At 43.9% G+C, this 22013-nt stretch overlaps 1 protein-coding gene across 1 annotated transcript in view; it reads right to left on the reverse strand.

Annotated features, from left to right (window-relative positions):
• Positions 1-4359: 4359 nt before the first annotated feature.
• igl (IQ calmodulin-binding domain containing protein igloo) overlaps positions 4360-22013 on the reverse strand; it is a 117193-nt gene continuing 99539 nt past the window's right edge. Inside the window, exons 3-5 of the mRNA XM_084607051.1 lie at positions 10649-10825; positions 7771-7882; positions 4360-4676 (exon numbers count right to left, since the gene is read on the reverse strand). Of these exons, the coding sequence (XP_084463177.1) occupies positions 7781-7882; positions 10649-10825 (279 nt within the window). The 3' untranslated portion in view covers positions 4360-4676; positions 7771-7780. The remainder of the gene's footprint in view (positions 4677-7770; positions 7883-10648; positions 10826-22013) is intronic.

A 22013-nucleotide genomic window follows, 5' to 3' on the forward strand; every position in this document is an offset into this window, starting at 1 on the left:
CATTTGGTCAATGTTCTCTCGTCGTGTCATGTGGTCATGTGGGTGGCGTCTCGGGTCGGTGGGATCATTTCGTCTCTCCTTCGTCGTGTCTTGTGGTCGGGGCGGGGGACGGGCCAGGGGAACGGCGAGATCACGGGGCGGCAAGTCCATGAATACAGGAGAAAGAGAACCGAGAGAAGATGACCAATCACGGCGAGATGGTTTTAATGAATCTTGGTGGCCTAGCCAGCTTACCGCGCCGTTGCCAGCTTCTTCATCGCCCGTAACAATATCGGCGAACAGCCATCAAATTAGAGGAGAACAACAGCTGCTTTTTCTGAGCTCATCGAGACACAATAAGCTCATCTGCATACAGGTTGGACGACAGCGATTGTGGGACGTATATGCGAAGTGGTGTCAGTCCTTGCTCCGATAAGTCCAGAGGCGGATAGGACTCCAGAAGCATTCAGAACTTCTTTTGCAACTGCATCCATGATATGCACCCGAACATATGCCATCTGAAGGATGTTGCGCACCCCGCAGCTTATTAGCATAGGACGCTGCGCAGTCGTCTTAAGACGGGCCAAAGCGCGCTCAGCGTGGAGTGCAGCAATTGCAACTAATGTGAACGACTGACTTAGTAGCAGCGGAAGCATGAGGGTGGCCTTCCAGGAATCAAAACGAAGCACAGAATTTCACACACAGTTAACAAATGAGGAGTGTCATTGGCAGTGATACCATCAGCTAACGTCAACATTGTATCTAAGTTCTAGGCCCGTACTATAGACCTTTTCACGACCCTGGGAGAAACCGGTTTGACTGGGCTGTGAAGCAGGCGTGGGGGGAGAATCCGCAACCTTTTCCTGTGCAATGAGCGCAGCCCAGTCGCCAATATAGTAGCGCTCTTTGGCCAGTTTTGAAAAGGTCTATAGCTGGAAACGTAAACAATGGGAGTGGCGTAAGCTCAGCCTGACTGCGCTAAATGGCTTTTATTTTTGGCATGGCGACAGTGGATGGAACAAAAAGTGAAGGTAACTGGAAATCGGCAGGAGTGGTTTGTCGTTTTCTTATATACGACTTACCTTAGCTGACAGGTATACGATGGACGCCTTCTTTCCACTCCCAAGGGGCAAGGGACACGAACTCGCCCGCACTCTTGGCCGCATGCGCTGATAATAGAAAAGAACTCCACGCTGAGTACGGTTGGTAATAATACTTTTTATTAAGGAACGAATACGTTCTTTTTTTTTTCTTTATATATGTAGCATATATAGATCACGTTAATCCTTTTCTTTCATTACAGGCCGCGCGCATATCAATATATTCACATTCCTTGTGGTACAAGTGTCACCTCTGCTGGTTCTTTCACAACGCTGACTTGATGGAACTATATGAAGGCGATAGAGACTCGAAAAAACAATAAACAAACATCTGTGGCCAGCGGTACTTTAGCGAGCAAGGCTTTCACCATGCAATCAACAACACCCTGCTTGTCCACCCGTTCTTCGAGTGCGCGTCTCTGTTTTCTGTTCGGTTTCCTTTCGATATACCGCTCCGAAATCTCTCAGAATGTCCCAAGAGTTAGAAACTAGCGCAACAAAAATCAGCAGACTTTCTTTAAAGTCGCACCTTCTAACTCGCAAGCCGAGGCATTAAAGTTGAAGAGCCAAGTGCACGCTTTAGCCAGTTATACAACTAAGCGGTTTATAGCCGACTTTTCGCACTTGCACGCTGTTTGAATGCACTTTGTTTACAAAGGCGGATACGCACTGGATATTGAGACTGACAGTCACCTCCTATTTTTCTTGTGCAAAGACTCTCAAAGCAACTGAGGTGCCCAATTATTGACTTCTCTTTCGTCTTTGACGTTTCAAAACCTTAACCTGCCTTGTTAAAATGTTGGTGGACAATGTTCGTAATGTCAGTGAAATTTGGCAATATAGCAAGTACATCTCCACCTCGACTATGTCTTGAACCATCGAGGACAAACGAAATGTAGAAAAAGGCAATTCAAGCGCGCGAAGAAAAATTATAACAGAAAGAGAAATGATGTTGGCTGTCAATTTCGAAGCGCACTCGTCGCTCGGTCGAAGAATCGATTATTAAGCAACTGACTTATTGACATCGCTGAAAGAAAAACATTCTTATTTTGCTCTTAGGATTTGAAGTGCTGTGCACGTTTTTTTTGCACCAAATTTTCATACTCTGCCAACGATTGAACATATGGTAGATGATTTTTAAAATTCGTAATCATTTTTGTTACATCAGCCGGGATTGCGAAATTCCGCTCTAGCTCGATTGATCTTTTGCTTTTTCTTCTTTATCGCTTCCTGTCATAGACCGAGCGAATTTTAAGGCAACACTTTAAAAGATCGAATTAAAATTGATGGTATTCTAAAACGCCCACTCCTTACTGCTATGCTAAGTGACACTACTTCCAACTTATTCTCTTTCAAAGCTCGGGAATAGGAAGTCTTCTTGAATACGCCCACGACTCGGCACTTTTTGATGTTTTCAGCACCAAAATACATCAGCACGACGCAACATGTTGCGCATTTGTCACGGCAGACGTGTAATGATGTCGGCATATAGCGTGCGATGTCAGAGTGTGCGGGCATTATGTGCAGCACATACGAAAAACAAGCACATGACGCACACACAGTCGTCATTGTGACAGCTGGCCTATAGACATTAAATATTTGGTTGTATAATTGAAAAAAAAAACAAAAACAAAAAACAGATTGGTTTATAATAGTTTGCCGTCGCGTGTCTGAGAAAGGGTTTTTAATACCAGAAGGGAGGACTGCGCTCAATTTGTGTTTCCAAAAGATTGCATGATATGGTTCAAGGCATAAGAACGGGGACCAAAGAATTCTGACCACCCTTTAGTTACGAGTCACCCGATTCATGGAGACCTCAGCCATTCTCTTTTATGCCTAACGAGACGGCTTGGTAAAGAAGCAGGGTATCTCACCACCGTAATTTTTACCTGGTCACGCTGCAGAGCTGAAATCCTCGCACTGTTGAAATCCCCATACATTTTCATATAGCTGAAAATTATTCCATCTAATATTATTGTGTGCCAAGAGGACGAGAAGGTAGTATAGCTTCAATCCACAAGTGGCGATGGTCTTCCAAATAATTTGATAATTTCTTATTGCTCTAATATTCTGTTTCTCATAGCCTATGCATTCTTTATAACGTGTATAAAATTAATTCCATGGGTTATGGTACAATCGTTTTTCATCATTCTCGGCTTTTATAAATATTTTTGTTTGGCGTTCCTTCAGTGCTTGGCCAATTTCCTTGTCGAATAATAATTGGTTTAATTACATGTACTACTCTAGCAGCTCGTTGGTAATTTGTGTGGTTTTATTGTTCAACAGGAGATCTGCAACGCGACCTCAAGGACACTTCTCAATAGAAAACTGTTTTCTCGTTCGCACGTTAGAAGTGCCCGTGATGGGCCGTTGCCTTGGCAGTCGTACGCTGCATGCGCTCTCGTGATGACCAAGCGCTCGTATGTGAGCCACACAGGAGTTGCTCTACCGCTTGATATTTTTCCCTGCCGCCAATGCCAGTTTCAACAATGTCGTTTAAAAGGAGGAGGGCATATGTCTAGGGTCTACGAGTTTTAGCACGTCGCCTCTGCACGGGGAGAAATACAATTACGCATACATCATATCTTAGAACATCAATCAATTTCCTTTTAAATCGGCTTCTACTTTTACAGGCACCAATTTTTGTTTTTAAATATTCGTCTCTCGTATCAGATTGGAGCAGTTTGCTTGTGGCCTCGTCTACAGTCCACCAGTGGTGCGCTTTACAGTTGTAACAAAATTTATGTTTGCTTTTCTTCGGACGCTTTGCACATGTGTTTTGTTCGAGAGTTTTAATCTCTGGGCAACTATTTGCTCTTTCTCAATGAGCCTTATACGCATTATTTGCACTGTTCTTTACCGGTTTAAGCGCCTAATGTATATTTAATAGAGTTATGCTGTGTAACTAACCTCTGTACCTTTGACCACCATTATGGCGAATAAATAAAGCATAAACAAGGAAGACTATGGCCGCAGGCCTGTGCTCATGTTAAGCGCTGAAACAAATTACCGATTAACTGGTCGTGTCTTCTAGATAGGCTGCGGCACTATGGTACGGGACTGCCTGCAATCAGTGCAAGGAAGATTGCTCAGTATTTCCGATAAATAACAGCGGACGCGCGGACCGCTGTCTCGTGCAATATATATATATATATATATATATATATATATATATATATATATATATATATATATATATATATATATATATATATATATATATATATATATATATATATATATATATATATATATATATATATAATTTCATTTTCTCCCCTTCCTCATCCTGCTAATGATTCTCGACATTATAGAAGGGAGCCCCGATGACAAGTGCCCGAACACAAAGCGGTACAAATTACAAATTCTGGGATGTAGAGAACAACGCATGCGATACTGTGCAAACACTGACAGTGGAACGTCTTAGTTCCTTTCTCTTCTTGTCTTCTTTTTTTCTTTCTCCTTCGTCCGCACTCTTCTTAATTGTTGCGTGCATTGAAGTTAGATGAAGTCGAACACCATTTTAGGGTCGCATGCTATGTCATAAATATTTATGTATGGGCAGGCTTTCTTGAAGTCTTGGTGATGGTCTTCATCCTAGAAATATAGGAGAGGAGAGGAAAAAAAAAATCAGTTACGACGTTATGTATCGGGTTCTGAAGTATAATTGTGATTGATGAACAAAATTGAAAACTGGGGCTAGCAACGTGGGCTTCGTGCTCAGAAACCACCGAACTTAAACGAGTAGCGACGAGCTCCAGAGTAAAGCTTCTTACTGCTGAAAGACTACGGAGTTTATTTGATTTTATTATATATATATATATATATATATATATATATATATATATATATATATATATATATATATATATATATATTTCTACTGCTCCTACGTGGAAATCTGCGAGGGGGATGAAAAGGTTGAGCAAGAAAAAACTTGTATTCTGCCCTGGTCAAGTGGCGCTATTGTAGAACTATTCTGCTAGACTTCCTTGACAGGGCACTTATTCTTTTTTTTTTGTTGTTGTTGAAGGAAGTAGTTTACTTTTGCCCTCGCCGGGACATAGTCGCAATTTTTCAGTGATGAAAGTAAAGCCCCTTTTCATTTTCCAGTCATCTCTAGCTTCCAGGCCACCACAAGTGCCACATTACAATGCTGAAAAGCAAACCCTGTGACATTTTGACTATCAGGTACAGGAGGTATTTAAGTGACGTCACGGGCCCAATTTTTTTGGTGCAGAAAATAGCTTAAACAGTGCAAGTGACGATACGGCGATTAGTTACGTCTGTAGCATTTCGCCATGCTACATGCACCACGAGACGAAGAAGTAAGGAGTATGTTTGGGATGGTTTGGTAATGGTCGCGCGGTACTGTTGAAGAATTGGTCGGGAGTAAGAAGTATGTACACCCGACCAATTCTTCAACAGTACCGCGCGGCCATGGACTGCCCGGTGCTGCCGCGTCGGAAGACGCAGGAGATGACAAAGCAAGCGAGGGAAAGGACATACTCACGATTCCTGCGGCTACAGTGAGCCTCCTCTGCTAAGCTGTTCTAATTAGTTCAAAGCACCCCCTGCCACAATTGGTTCTACGCATCGGTGCTACTAATTGTTTTGATCCGCTGCATATGTCGCGAATAATATGTGCAAAGAACACATTTGCAACAAACAACACACCCAATAACTACTTGCAGTCGTTACTTTCGGAACAAATGATTGTCGAGGACATTTATATATCGGCACAATGATTACTTCCAAAAGAAGCCTCCTTGAGACAGTGGAGACTTGGAACATTACAAGTCTGCACCAACCAAAGACACAAACACTCATCAGATAGAAAAAGCGCTCTCAGAACTCGGACATGAAACTCGATTCGAGGGGCTGCTTCCGACGGAGCAGAACAGCCATGCAGCTGAAACTCGCTCAAGTTAGGCTTTAGCTCTGGTAGCATGATTACGCCCCCTGCTTGTTCCCTCTCCCGATTTCCGCTTTGCTTTGTCTCGACGCTGCTGCGCCGCACAGTCGACGGTCGCTCGGTACTGTTAAACAATTGGCAGGGTGTACCTGTGGCGTAGGTGCATACTTCTTTAGATCCCGCGCTAGCGCGGTTGAAGTGTATTTGGGTCCCGGAACATGACGTCCGTGCTACTGACGCGCAGAGCTGGGCAACCTCATGAGGTTTCGACCTCATGAGGTCGACCTCAACCTCAAAATGACCTCAACCTCACGGAGTGAGGTGAGGTCAGCGATAGCTCGAAATTTTTTGAAGCAGGTCATGAAAGTGGACCTCAACCTCACGTGTGAGTTTGAGGTTGAGTGAGGTCGCCAATGTTCACCTGAAAATTGAGGTGAGGTAGCCTAGGGGACCTCAACCTCAATTTATGAGGTTGAGGTTGAGTGAGGTCGCCAAATATTTTTTGAGTTTGAGGTGAGGTCGAGGTTGTTGAGGTCAAATGTCCACCTCTGCTGACGCGACAACGTTAAATGCCCCATTCTTGGCGTTGTAGGCAAAAAATCACGAGTGTGCTCCTATAGCTGTCCGGTGCTAGGCAGGTGACATGGCCAGGTACTCAGTAGTCGGCTATAGCTGTGTGACGTCATGGGGTCACATGACATGGGCGAGTTGGCAGGAGCTGGCTACGAGTAGCTACAGTGAGGCGATAATCAAATCCTCTGCAGCGGACCCTTGGACCTCGAGTTTGGACACTCGTACACTGCAAAGAAAATCACGCTTTTTCCATGTCTGTAGCTCACACCTTCCTGAAAGGGTGCATTAATGTACTGATGCACCCTTTTACTGGGTGCAGAAAGCAGCAGTCCACCCATAATAAGGGTGCGTCAGTATCTGAGTACACCCTTTTCGGCAGGTGTGAGTTGTAAGTAGGAAAATGCTCATTTAAGTTTACGATTTTGATTACAGTGTAGGCCACGCAGACAGGTTCGTACGGCTTGGTAAAGCGGTAGAGACAGCAAAATTTTGGATGTGTGTTGTTTCGCTTAAAACTAGAATAATGTACAAAACAATGGTGTATATGAGGCACTACATCGAATTCGTCTTCGTCAGCTAAGTTGTATACTTGGACTGTTTTCGCGTGCCATTTCGGTTTAGCTTCCGACCGCTGAACGGTGGTTGAAACGCTACTGACGAGGTCCGGTGATGCGAGTCGAAAAGAAAAAAAATGGCATCATTGCTTGTTACTTTTTTTTTTGTAATTTCAGCTCGTGGACAACTTTTTCGCTAATTAAAAGCGCCAAAAGGGCGACTGGAGCTTTTCTGCGCCTCACGTGACCTCAACACGTCTCTCACGTCTAGTTAGAAAAGTTGTACAGCTTTTTTCTCTCGTGATCCATGTGATTTTTTTTTGTAATGTCTGCACATCATTCTAAAGAGGGAATTTACACACAAAAATATACAAACATTTGGTGTCTTAAATTGCTTCTTTATTTACAGGGCCTTTTATATATGCTGGGCAGTCTTTCACATAATGTGTTAACATGAAACTGCTTACTTATGAGTATGCGCTAGAGAGTAGAGACATAAGTTAGTTAATTATTAACTAAGCCTGCAGCAAAGAGCATTTACGTGAACGAAGATCCAAAATGGCGGCCGCAGACAGGAGCCATTTTCTAGTTTCCCCTCTGCAAGTACCGTTGCTGCAAACATTCGGTTAACGCAACGCAGAGCACTTACCTGGTGGTGGTCATTCGTTTTGGTTGCGCGTCTTGTAACCGCGGAACGTGGCCTGTATTTTGACAGCCGCCTTGGCCAGGTCCGGATCGTTCAGGTCCATGTCCTTAAGCTCCTGCGAACAAAGCGAGCGGAGTCCCGCATAAGACGTGCGCTAACACAATGCCGCCTCGTTTGGTCGCTGCAGCTATATGCAGTCGATCTGAAATTGTTTGCTGTCAGTGGGAGACGAAGACGTATACAATCGACTGCTATCACTTGTAATCAGCCTGGTAAGCGATTCTTTCTAACAAAATATATGCGTGCTCTTTCTTTCTTTCTTTTTAGAAGTAGGGGCATTGTAAAAATATCTCCTGTTTATTGGTTTTGTTCTGCTCATGTCTTGACGTCACTTATGTAGTTTTCTGCAAATTCGCAGTAGTCTTTTAATGCGCTTTATTCTGAACCGTGACTCTGAAGCTGCACCAGTTGACTGAAGGCCTTTGACTGTGCCAAGCTGTCGCTACAAATTTATCTCCCTGATTTCCTCCAACACTTTGTGTACGGATTCAAAGCTTAATAAATATGCTTATTGTAAGTATATGTGCCTTCAGACTTGGTCGTGCGATATTGGGTGGCATCAGTGCATCTTTGTGCATTGCTCTTCTACTTTGCTGTCGCGGGTGTTCTGTGTTATTTGTTAACCATAATAATTTTGACACTTGCGTTTAACTGATGCTTGCTCATATTTATTGAGTATTTCGCCATCCGGCACTTCCGCCGATTAGTCAAAAAGGGCAGCCTGCAGAAAAAGCAGGTTCGAGTAATTATTATTCAAATAATTAACTTAGAGATCTTGAGAAACTCGCCTGCTCCAGGATTAAGCCTAAACAATTCTAAAAGCTCTCACTAATGCGGTTAAATCTCACAGGAAAACAAATTTCTTTCATAATTTGATTAGCGAACTACACCGGCGTTTGTCATTCTTAAACGGGCGAACTGTGCAGGTTTTTTATCATGACCTTTTAATGCTGTTATTAATGCTAATCTGTAATCCTGATGCAATTCAATTTAAACTGTTCACCCTTGTTAATCCAAGCTTCTAGCGATAGCTCTGTGCATATTTTGACTCATTACTTTCGTGAAAAATACACATCGGATGGAGAACAACCGCTCAGTGAGATCACGATGTTTTTTCTGCCGCTTTATTTTTTTTATCTCCGTTTTGCCGTGTCCTCGTCGCTCATGGAACATAACTAGACCTAACTTACACTTTACTTAAGCTGCCTTTTTTTTTCCTCTTCTGCAACTGTGAGTTTCGAACTAGATCTTACAGCCTTCAACATTGCTTGCTTCGTCTTTATGGTGATTGCTTCGCTGGCTCTGTTCGCAAAAGTAAACTGGACTTTTCTTGCCTCGAATATGCCCTAGTCGCTCGACTTTTCCAAGAGCTTAAAACTTCTCAAAAGACCCGGCGAAGTGTGGGCGACGACGAAGGCGAATCCGCGTGTTTTCTACTCGCCGTTTGCAGTCGAACGTATACCTGCTTCGACTGAGCCTCCGAGAACGAGCGAGCTGGAAAGGGCGCTTAGTTTACACTGCTGGAGTGGAAACTATTTGTAGCGCAGAGACGCTGCAGATCTGTGCGATCGAGTGGTGGGTCCCCGGAATAGAGGCGGCGGTAATGAAATCCTCATTAGCCTCCAGAGCTGTATACTTTTTTTCGATTGCGACACGTGGCGCAATAAAGTTCTCGTCAGGAGCTGCTAATTAAGGATCGTGGATGGTGGCAATTAGATAGCGTTTAAGAATCCGTCGTTTCTCCTGCGGTTGTTGTTTTTTACTCGACGCATCAACTGTCTTCATAGGTTCTTTGGCAGTGTGGGCTATTGTATATAGGAGCTGATTTCCAGTATTTATGTCTCCTTGTACCTGCTGAAGATTGTCCGTTGATTGTATCGCTACGGTCTTAGGGAGATATGTGGAAGAACTCCGTGGGTTCCGACTTAAGCGCAGGAAAGTATATCGTCTTTTATGTCCCGCCTGCGTACTTATGATAAGAAGTCGGGAGCGGTTAAGGAACTGCCGATCTCACCCTGCTTGCTGCATCAGCATAATATGTGTAGCGTAATACGTCTTCACGCGAACAAGCATTACTGGCTAGGCTTACCTTGCAATCATGATGATATGCTAGTTACATATACTGGGCGAGTGATATACCTGGCATTACACTGGTTATACCGGGTGGTTATGCTTAACCCATGGGGTAAGTAGTATACACTCTCTCATTATCCGTATAGCTATACAAAGCCACATGCACACATGCCGTATAATGACACGCAACAGTTACGAAAACATTCTCGCATAGAGCTAATTGCATTTGAAATTCGACATTTGTTCCCAAACTGTGCTTCAAGTGAATTCTGTTTTTAAGAATAACAGATTTCTTGCCTGAGGAGAACTGTGCCATCATGCCCTGTCAAGCGTTCTTTTAAATCGTGCAAAATTCTCTTTTATTTTGCGTTCTCTGTTCTAATTGCTGGCGCCCTAAAACTCCCTGTTGTGAGCCTTTCACTTCTCGTTAGCATGCAGACATTCATGCAAGAATGCTATTAACGTATATTTTTACATTAAAACTGTGACCTCAGCGTCTGCATATGCATTCGAACTGCACGCGCAACGGTGCCAAAAGATGTGGTTTCGCGCGAACCATTCCAAAACGTCGCAAAAGGCAGGCTGACTCCTCGAGTTAGTAATGCCAGAATTGATATAATTCGGACGTTTCTTATTCGGTTTACAATCAGGAATATACGCCGTGAGAGCCATAGCTCAACTGAGGGTGGGTCAACAACGCAGAATGATATATTAGGCAGGGAAAAGCGCATGGCTTTAGCATCCTCACGTCGGGAAGCTCCTTGGCATCGTCCTTTTGGTCCTTGACCTGTTCCTGCTGCTGCTGGTCCCCCTGTTCCTTGGGCTGATGCTGCGGACTCTTGCGCTCTCGATGTCCCCGGAATGTCGCCTGGATCTTGCTCGCCGCCTGGTTTAGGCTCGGGTCGGTTAGATCGATGTCGGCCAACTGTTGTGGTCATCGTCGTACGCAGGCAGAGGACATAAATATAAAGAAAGAAAAAGAAGAGACAAAGCCCAGGTTAGAACTTGTGGCTGTTGAGACACCTGAAAAAAAAAAAAATAAATAAAAAAAAACAGAGCTCTAACCGCGCAGAAATTTCGTGATTTTAATGTTTGGCGACCGTAAACTTACTGTTGCTTTGAAAGGTTTTTTTTTGAATATATAGACAAGTGAGCAAGCTAAATAAGAACAAACGAAGATGAATTAAGCAACAGTCTGAAGTAAAAGCATAGAATGGTAAAGGAATATGGAGAGAAGTGCAGCAAGGAAACGTTAACGTTTCAAGATACAGTGAAATGACAAGTGAAACGCTGTTAAGAAGGCTATACCAGACTCCCAGACGCTTTGTAGTCTTAATATAGTGTATATGTTTTGAGACGTGAGTAGAGAGGCGGTTCTCTTCAGCCCTTCATAGCATTCAAAGTGAATACTCATCTACAGCCTTCGAAAAACGTCTACCAACTGGACACTTGTATTTCGACATCTTCCCGTATTTTTCTTTTTTTTTTTTCTAAAGTAAAGTTTAGTTCTTAATCCAGCGTTTGTGCGTCGTCGTTCTCTGCGCTTTCCTTGAAGCATATATACCGCTGAACGTTTGGTTATAACGGGTAAAAGGTGAGCGCACATTGCTCCTCAGTTTGCCATGGCTGCTTATATACGCAACCTCACCAAAACAGAATAAATGCCTGGGAAACGATATTTATCGGTCCTGACTTCGCACTCGCGCCTCTTTCAAGTCTATGAAGGCACAAAGTGGCTTCCTGTAAGTCGCATTTTAGTTGCATGCTTATGTCCCCCTTCTTTTCTGTATCGCAGGACGTGAAAGAGTGAAAGACACAGTTCGAGGAGGGCCGTATAAAGAATCTTTAAATCAGCATTTATGATATTTTGGCTCAACGACAAAGCAGGCTTTCAATGCCTACGAATGTGTAACAATTTCTCAGTGAAGGGGCTGTGACGTGGTATAAGCTAGGTCATGGGATGAAAACAGAAAAAAAAAAAGAATTTGAGAAGTGCAACATACCGATAAAACAAGTGTATGCTCGAAAAAAGAAAGAACGAACAACAAAACAACATCGGTACTGATAAATGTTCTTGGGGAACCAATACAGCTGGTCAGGCTTCGGAAGCGGTCGCCACTGCACTAGTTTCTGGGCCTCGCTTGAATGGGGCGCAATCCTTCTTTGCCTTTTCATGCCCCGGTGAGCACCGGCGACAGAAACACAAGACAAGCAGACAGCCCGGGCTATCTATGCATAGTCCCCAGTTCTGCTCGCTCGCCTTGCAAACAATGCTTTCGGGTTCTTTGTTTCTTTCTGCTCTACAAGCAGTTAAAAGAGCGCCCAAAAGAAATGGGCGCACCGTATCGCTGGGACGTGATACGCAGTCGGAGTCCGCCTGGCAGCACCTCATTCTTTTCAAGCCCAATTTGGCGTGCGCCTCACGCAATTTCCAGTCGTGTCGCTACCGCGTAACGCTCGGCCGCTATTTCGCTGCGTACGGTCGTGGTCGTTAGCGGGCTTTTCAGATTCGTTTTGTTAGTTATCGCATTTTTGGACGCTCTCAGAATGCGTCCCGACTGGGGCAAGCAGCCTCGAGATCAGTGGGCCGCGAATGCATCTGTCTAAATCTTTTACGCCCAGCTGGCGAGCTAGACATGTGATGCTGATACTCTCTTTTCTCCCTGGCTCTGACGCTTTCTTCTCTGTGGCGTTTCTTCATCAGCAGAGTTTACTTCCTTGGTATACGGTGTACTTCCAGAACGCAGATTGTTTTTTTTTTTTTCATGGAATATGCATAATAAACACTTTCCGCGAAGCGTATACGCCTTGTCGCCGTCGCCTTTTATTGCCGTCGCCGTAGCCGTAACCCGGAATTGAGAAAAATGTGCTGAAAAATCATATAAAAAAAGTGGCAGTGGCTTAGCTCAGCTATAACAGGATATACGTAGTCTGAGGTACGTTTCTCTGGCTGAGCTTGTTGCGCAATTCAGGACATTGTCTACCCGAGTGGAAACCAGACATGCAGAAGGGAGGCTTCGCGCCTTCTTTTACAATTTCTGCAGGACACTTATCTTGACTCTAGATGGTGACAGCTGGAATGGAATATGTTCTACTGAGTGAATGTGTGCGTAGATGGTGACTTCTGGAGTAGACTATGTTATACTGTGAGTGAATGCGTGTATAGATGGTGGCAGGTGGAATGGACTTCGTTATACTGTGAGTGAATGCGTGTATAGATGGTGGCAGGTGGAATGGACTTTGTTATACTGTGAGTGAATGTGTGCATAGATGGTGACTTCTGGAGTAGACTATGTTATACTGTGAGTGAATGCGTGTACAGATGGTGGCAGATGGAATGGACTGTGTTTTACTGTGAGTGAGTGTGTGCATAGATGGTGACTTCAGGAGTAGGCTATGTTATACTGTGAGTGAATGCGTGTATAGATGGTGGCAAATGGAATGGACTTTGTTACACTGTGAGTGAATGTGTGCATAGATGGTGACTTCTGGAGTAGACTATGTTATACTGTGAGTGAATGCGTGTACAGATGGTGGCAGATGGAATGGACTGTGTTTTACTGTGAGTGAGTGTGTGCATAGATGGTGACTTCTGGAGTAGACTATGTTATACTGTGAGTGAATGCGTGTATAGATGGTGGCAGGTGGAATGGACTTTGTTATACTGTGAGTGAATGTGTGCATAGATGGTGACTTCTGGAGTAGACTATGTTATACTGTGAGTGAATGCGTGTATAGATGGTGGCAGATGGAATGGACTTTGTTATACTTTGAGTGAATGTGTGCATAGATGGTGACTTCTGGAGTAGACTATGTTATACTGTGAGTGAATGTGTGTATAGATGGTGGCAGATGGAATGGACTGTGTTTTACTGTGAGTGAGTGTGTGCATAGATGGTGACTTCTGGAGTGGACTATGTTATACTGTGAGCGAGTGCGTGCATAGATGGTGACTGCTGGAATGGAATATATATTGTTATAAGTGACTGTGCGCATAGTGGCGCAGATTTCACAGAAATTAGGACTTTGCCTTAGCACATATGTGACGCTATGGTGGAGCAATTGCCGGCAGAATAAGCAAGGCTAATCCCACCTGTAGCATATAACTCAACTCACTCAACTCTAGCTCACGCTACGAAATTGTTGTGCAAGCAGTCCCTGTGCAGATTTCAGGATGTCAGGGTGGCGATTCGAATCGACAACATACATATTTCTAGTGTTATGCTGTCCATTGTAAGTGTATCTGTCTACATAGAAGTGAGACAGATACTGCGCCTTGATATCTTCCAAAACAAGTCAAATAAAGGCGTTAACACTTTGCCAAACACTGGGCCAGCCTCTCAGTGCCAAACGTTTCGGTACGGAATTGCAGGGTTAAACGCGCTATCGCGTCTACTTCCAAGGCGAAGCGTCATCGTAATTATTTTTCCTTCCTGGTATCCGTGACATTGTTTTCCTCTGCAGTTTCTTTTTCGAAATAAAAGTTTCGACCTCAACCAATGATAACCTACTCGGCTTGCTCACTTAGGTTTTTTTCTTTTTACGTTTCTTTCTGCGTAGCATTTCGAGTTGATAACACCACGGCTACGAAGCGTACTGTGTGAATCCGTAATCTCGGGACTGAGTGATGAGAAAGTGATGGCGCTGGTTTCCCTTCGATGTCGCATCTGGCCTCATGCTTGGATAACTCATCCTTTTGTATCTGCAGCCGTACAAGTTTCGAGGCCTTTCTGAAGCCTTTGGTACATATCAATCCACGCACTTCACGAGGTAGGTTTCTCTCCAGAAGGCCGGTCTTTCACCTAGTTGACGTAGAGACCACGTCAACGCAGACGCCTCGTTGTTCGGTAGCTCTTTGCAAGCACTGAATCCTTCTAATAACGATACGATACTGTTCGGAACTGACTTCATGTAGAAAAAGCACCAAAAAAAGATTTCTCAGTAAGACAGTCGACTAGCCCCAAGAACCATTAGGTTTGCTGATTCGTTTGATTCAGCCACAAAAACAACAAACAAACAAACGAACGAACAAAGACAACATAAAGATGGATTCCAGTGCACTCAAAATAAAAATTTCTTGCGTGCTCCACATATACCAGTCCAGCTCCACACCGAAATCGGGGGTCTCGGCCATCGACGCCTTGAAGGGATTTTTTAGGGTGGTTTATGGCGAATGAAATTGAACCTATCTCGTTTCGAGCGTGTTTCAAACGGTGCTTTTGCGATCGGAAGGTAATTGTTGAAAACTAAGGAGTACATATACATAGCTGAGGTGAGTTGGACACCTTTGCGAAAATAGCTGCTCCTATGCATCCGTGATTATGCCGTATATTCATCCATTTATTTGGGCGATTTGGTAACTTGTCACTGAGAGAATTTAACTCGCCTAAAAGTAAACTTAGATGCGTTAGAGTTGGCTGGAAAAATAAAGTAAAATTAAAGTGCCTTGTTCGCACCGTGAATTGTCACAACTCAGGATACAGCCGAGGAGGAAGGCGGGGGGGAAGGGGGGGGGGAACTCTAGACGTGAAGTGGACATTTTAATACGGACCGAAATTGTGTACGTATGCTGTTTTGCCCTTCTGGTGCCGCCTGCCACCTGAAAACTGGATATAAGACAGCAAGAAATGTTTGTACATTAAGTGGTTTATCGTTTAGTTAAGTTCCTTAGGTGTTAGTTGAAGGCAATATTATCATTAGGTAATACTAAACCAATAATTATCGGTAATGTTTATTTACATTTTATTATTATATTTAGACCAAATGCGTACTGAAGCAAAAAAAAAAAAAAGCATCACTGTTAAAAAAAAAAAAATCCCTTTCTATGGCGTACATTATTTGTGAGGATGTTCGTTCGTTTTTGCGGGGCGTCAGAGAGCCGTGAAGCACTAAGTCGCCACGGCGGCTGCATATCATCGATAAAACTGGGAAAAGCCTCTTGGAGAGCTTCGCGGCCTTGGTTGTCTAAGAAAACAAGAAAGAAAAGTTAAGCAAAAAGCCGGCTTCTTTGTTGTCCAGGTTGTTCGATAAACCGGACATGTTCTTCAGCTCGAGAGCATAAAATAAACGTTCGAATGACAAACTAGGAGAGTGGAGCTGGGCTTTACCGCGGGTGCTCGAGATTCCATGAAGAAAAAAAAAATACGCGGGTCGGGTAGGCGAGTGTACGAATATCCAGGACAAAAAGTAATCTCCCGTTTCTTGTCGGGCGTGTTCTTTTGATTGCGACATAAAAAAAAAAATAAAAAAAAAAACACCCAACCAAAACCTCTCGGTGCGACCGCTTGCGTGTGATTTTTGGGGCAAGGTGACAGCGTGAATTTCATCCCCGCGGGAAAAATGGGAAAGGAGGAATCCTCTTCGCAAGGGGTCGGATGCGAAGAGGCCAGCTTGTCTCCTTCCTGAGGCTTATGTTTTCAAAATTGGTTTTCCTAAAGAGCAGATCCAAGCCGCTTGCCGAAACCTGGCATTATAGGTTGAAAGGAAAATAAAAAAGAGCGAGAAAAAAAAATGGAGAAAAACGACGTGATAGAACTGGAAGGCAAAACGAAGAGCAGAGGTGACATTCGAGGAAGATTCTCGTTCGAGGCAACAACAAAAAAGGGGAAGGAAAATAGGAGTATTCGGCAACGGGAATATAGTCTCATCGGGTGATGGCCCGCCAATTGGAAAAAAAAAAAGAAGAAAAAGACTGGTTGACTTCTAATAAATTCTTTTTTTTGACTTTGGCCGACAACATTGCGAATTGGTGAATGCGCTTCACGAATATTTATAAGTGGAAATAGGCTACTTTCTCTTGCTCGTCCACGGAGCCACGCCCTGAAATTTAATCATCTAGTGAATCGAACACTGCATATTTTCGATGGCATTTTGTAGTATTACGAGAAAGCAAATTGCGTACAACGAACGATCGCAAAGGGGAGATTTTAGTTAATTTTAAATTTAATGGAGAGAAGCCAAACCTTTTCCAGAAGAACAGCTTCCGACCAGTATATGAGAATTCTCTCCGGTTATATATGAACGGAAAGCCCGTCTATTTGGATAACATATTAGGTTCCGAAGTAAGAAAAACACACCCGAAGGTAGCCGATAGTCACCTAGTGATTAGGTAGGAGCTTTGCTGCTATTGGGGCCATGATTTCAGCGGAAGGGGTTATTTAGAAATTAGTGGAAGAGATAGTCTTTTGTATAACTGAAAGTAGACAGGCTAGTGATTATAACGAAAGGAAAGAACGTCCATGCATTGGCTCCTAATTCCACATCCTTTCTACCTCTTCTCTCCACATAAGCTTTATGGCCTCATAAATTCTATTCTCTGGTGTAATCAAAAATTGCTGTTATTCCTTCAGAGCTTGCAGAGACGGGCGGGAAGGCTTTTCAGCGCTGAGGATATTTCATTCAGGTGTAGCTGCGCCTAGCAAGAGGGAACTGCGCCTAAGTTCCCGAGGCAAAAGCATTAGGGCTCCCATGATCCGGGAAGCAGATTTGCGATCGAGGCTAAGCATCCGCAATGTAAATTTCATCTCTGTGTTATAAACTTGTGAGCAGTTGAAAACTGTTGTGTTGGCAACATTTCATCGGCAAACTGCTTATTTGGCTCAGAGGAATGTTGGTCGCGACCATAATAACTGTAATCATCATCATTATCATAGCAGCAGTAGTAGTAATAATCATCATCATCAGTCGGATTATACCTACTGAAGGGTGAAGGCCTCTCTCACATTACTCCAATTAACCCGGTCCTGTGCTAGCTGCATCCACTTGACCCCTCAGAACTTAACCTCATCCACCCACCTAACTTTCTGCCTCCCCTGCTACGTTTCCTTCTCTTGGAATATAATTTGTTACCTGCGCGACCATAGGTTATCCTCTATTCGCACTATATGCCAGCCCATGCCTATTTCTTCTTGATTTCCACTAGAATACCATTAACTCGAGTTATTTATCTGATCCACTGTGCACACTTCCTATCTCTTAACGTTACCCCTACCATTTTCCGTTCCATAACTCACTGTGTTGTCCTGAGCTTAAATAGAACCCTTTTCGTTAGTCTCCACGTTCCTGCCCCATAGCTGAGTACCGGCAAGATTCACCTGTTGTATAATTTCCTCTTGGGCTGTAACGGTAAAGTGCTAGTCATAATCTTCGAGTAATTGTCAAATGCGTTTTATCTTAATCTTATTCTTTTTCTTTTTCATGGTCCATGGTCCGAATCTGCGGTTACTACCTGTCCTAAGTAGACATATTCGCCTACCACTTCCATTGCTTCGCGACCTATTGTGAACTGCTGTTACTTCCCGAGGCTGTTGAGCATTACCTAAAGTCTTCCGTATATTTATTTTCAGGCTTACTTTTTTGGTCACGATAGGAGGTCTGAAATTCTGCGGGGACAAGAAACGGTGCTTTGCACCTATTTTTGACTGCGGGTGTACGTAAAATAAGATACATGGATTGTTTTGGAGGAGAATGATGACGCGTTTGGGCCTTCTACGTCCTTTTTTGAGTCTGTACTTGAAGTCGTGGGCCTGTACACTCGCGAATGAGGCGGCATTTATACTGCAGCATCACGTGGAGATTATCTCTGATTTCTATTGTGTCTTTTTAAGTGAGAGTTTTATCTAAGTCTTTGGTTTTGTGCTCCCGATATTTAAAAGAGCTATAAGAGGTTATCGAAACATGTATGGCCATGTAATTAATGTTCAGCAAGCCTTGGACGTCTCTACATGGCACTGGTGGTTGATAAAAATAAAAATAAACTCTAAATATTTCCACATGTACAGGCCGAGGTGCAAATGAAAGGCACAGGCGTACAAGACAGCCTAACTTTGCAAAGTCAAGCCCCTTATTGCATCGTTTGAGTGAAGAGCCTTTCAAGCAGCTGAACATAGTTAGAGCTTGTTTTAATCAACAGCGCGTAGCGCGAGATTGAATTAGTGATGCTGACCTTTTATTTTCTTTCTAACCTTTCAGCCTCGTGTGCTTCTCCGAATCGGCATTGCGGCAGTGCTTTGTAATGTCGTCCTTCATCCGAATCAGGCGACCAACACCTTTATATCCGCAAGGAGTTACGATCTGTGCTTGTTCCGCTTTGCATACAAAAAGGGCGGTGTAACGTAGATGGATCAGGCGAGCGCACTGTGAGGCCTCTGCTTGAATCTTCTTCCACTGCAAAGAGTTGAGATTGGACAGAGTATTTTTCAAAACAAGGTATAACAAAAGTAACCGAAAGTGGAACACTGCTCTCTCCCGCGTCTCAAAAGGCGACGAGTAGGGCATCTCGATATATCCGAGACGAAAGCGCCATTCCTCGGCGACATGGTGCATGGTGGTGCAATTACGGATCACAAAAGAGTGCGCGCACTGCGGCTTTGTCTGCGGGGAAGCTGGAAAACGAGAGTTTCGTAGGGAGTCGCGTATCGCTTCTTCGGCCGCCGTCTCCGAAAGAGTGCGATCTGAATGGTCCACTTCCGGCTCATTTGGCCGAGGCCACGGCGCCACCTCTGTAGGTGGCATTGCCCGCAAGTTCTCAAAATGGGAAGCTGGGCAAAGAGCTGCGGCGCAAATGCACTCGCGCATTAGGAGTTCGCTCCGGCCCCCTACCACGCAGAGCTTCTGAGTGTCGAATCCTGCATTCAGCGCAGCGATGCACTCTCGAACGAGCGCCGAGATACAAGACAGCGGCCACGAGTGCGCATGCTCGTGTGCGCCTGCTTGCTTTTTTTTTTTGTTTCTTGCTTGCATTATACATGTATTCATGACTACTCCAGCACTTTCGGCAGCATGCACCTGTACAGCTTTGTGGCCACCGATGGTTGGAGAGTGCGTCAAATGCTTTCACTTTGAAAGCCGAGTCAGCACTTCATATCTGAACTTGCGTACGGGATGCGCGTCGCCTACGAAACTCGTTTTACGCAGCGCATGTCTATTCACGTATCTGAGCTTTCTGGACGTATTCCTGCGTTCGACTGACGAAAACTCTGACATGCAGGAGAGGAGTTTTAGGCTGAATTCACTCCCGGTTCTGAAACAATTGGCCGTGTACAAGGAAGGTTCAACGAGTTTTGATTGCGGGGCGGTATTTTTTCATAAGAAGGAAAAAAATGTTGCAATAAAATAAAGGACTTTCATGCCCCTTTCTCCACTATCTTTTTTTTTTTATTTTGCTGCAGCATATCACTTAGCGAATGAGGCCTCATATGTATCAACGCATTTCCGCCATCGTGGTTCATACATTGCGCCGTGTTACCTAGAAGCGAAATATTACAGGGGAGGTGTGTGAAAAAAAACTGCTTCGACAGAAGAACTAACAACACGAATCGCTCTTTCCTAACTCATTAAGCCCATATGTTCGTTTATACAACGCAGTGAAGCTACCTAAAATTCAGCGCTCCTTGAGCTCTCAGGAAAATGTGAAGCTTTGCATAAGTATGTTTTCCGGGCTCGGACAAATTTTTTTCTTAGCTCCCAGACTGTGGCATTTTATTTTTTGTAAGCTGCATACGTATTATGTAAATTTTTTATTGGGAAAATGTTCATGCATGCGCAGCAAGAAATGACATCGGCGACAAAATAAGGTGATAAAGGCATTAAACATATTGAAGATCAAAAAAAAAAAGGGAAGTAATGCAAGCAATCAAGCCAATCGAAGAACATATAGCAAAGGGCATAGACCAGGCAGTTATAGCGACACAAGTGCATTACAGTTCTTAGAAATACGAAGAAATATGGTCGTGCAGCCTTGATGTACCCAAACCAGCAAAAATACTGGCTGTTCCGTCAATGGAAGTGTCCTAACTCTATCACTACTATTGGTTATTGCGATGTTTAATAAAATGTTGCAAAATTGTGCTAATATCTGACAGAAGTTTGGAGAACAAGAAGAAAATTGAGAGAGGAAGAAGGAGAGAAGAGAGAAGTGGTAGAAGTCGCGAGATGGAGATTTGATTAACCATGATCCAACACTCAAGGGAGTACCCAAAATGGAGAAGAATTGCAATGAGGGAGTAAATAATAATTAACATTGACCTAAGAGCAGCCATACAGCTACATAAGAAAGCTACACATCTCTCTCAGAAACTTCGTTGTTAAAGAAAAAAATGTCCTGGTTCGGTCTTCAAAGCGGAGGACACCCACTCGCCTGAGCAGTCACTCTACCAACCGAACTAACCACGACGGCCAGCAGATCACATGGTAGTACGAGAGCAAACGGATCAACGAACTTGAAGTAGAGTGGTGGCTACGTGGTATTTTTCGCACATGACAAATTAAGCTGGTGACGCCAGTGACGCTTTATCCCAGTAAAGGTGCTTCATATAGCTATCGCACAAAAATGCGACTGTTTTTGTTATTTCGTTCGATGATATTGCTTGGTACTCCTGCTTGAAATAAGCTGTGTTGTATCGAAATGGTCCCACTATACATTACACCTCGGGCGACCAGCTCTCGGACGCGCTGTTTTCTCCGCACATCTGCGAAAGTGGTCCTAATTCGGAGCCCAACACCGGAGAGTCACTCGAATGCGGAGTTGTACGTGCTCCGGGAGGCCTAAACGGAGCTGCACCGTCGTTTCATTAATTCTGTACTGAGAGGACCTACTTTGGCTGTCACGGAGGAATTATTGGTCGCAGCCGGCACCGCCACACGTGTCTATAATACAAAGGGGGGCGAAGACGGGTGTTTGGGTCGAAGTGACGTTGGTTGGCTCGAAATCCTCGGCCAAGTGGGCTGCCGGTGGTTCGCATTACGAAGATTTGTCACGTGCGTGCCCCGAATTCAGATGGTGCTTTCAAGTGAAGGCTACGGTCTGTGACGATAGGTGAGTCGTTTTCACGACGAGGTTTTTAATTCTTCCTGCTCTACATGGACCTATCTTGAATTCCTAAGTAAAAAAATTCATATAGTTTAACGAGTTGCTTAAATAACACAGCTTCAGAAGATAAAAATTACTGGCTATTAGAAAACTTTATGCGCACGCTAGTTGTTTTTGTTCCAGTACGTTAATATGATTTTTCCCTGTTTTAAAGTAAAAACAACAACAACCCGACAACTGCCTCTAAGAGGGAACCAGCGGAAACCTTTCATGCCTCTGTCTATATGGAAAGTAGTTTTCGCAC

This window comes from Amblyomma maculatum, chromosome 6, assembly GCF_055883805.1.
Source record: "Amblyomma maculatum isolate TAMU_Amacu chromosome 6, ASM5588380v1, whole genome shotgun sequence".
Taxonomy (NCBI): Eukaryota; Metazoa; Arthropoda; class Arachnida; order Ixodida; family Ixodidae; genus Amblyomma; species Amblyomma maculatum.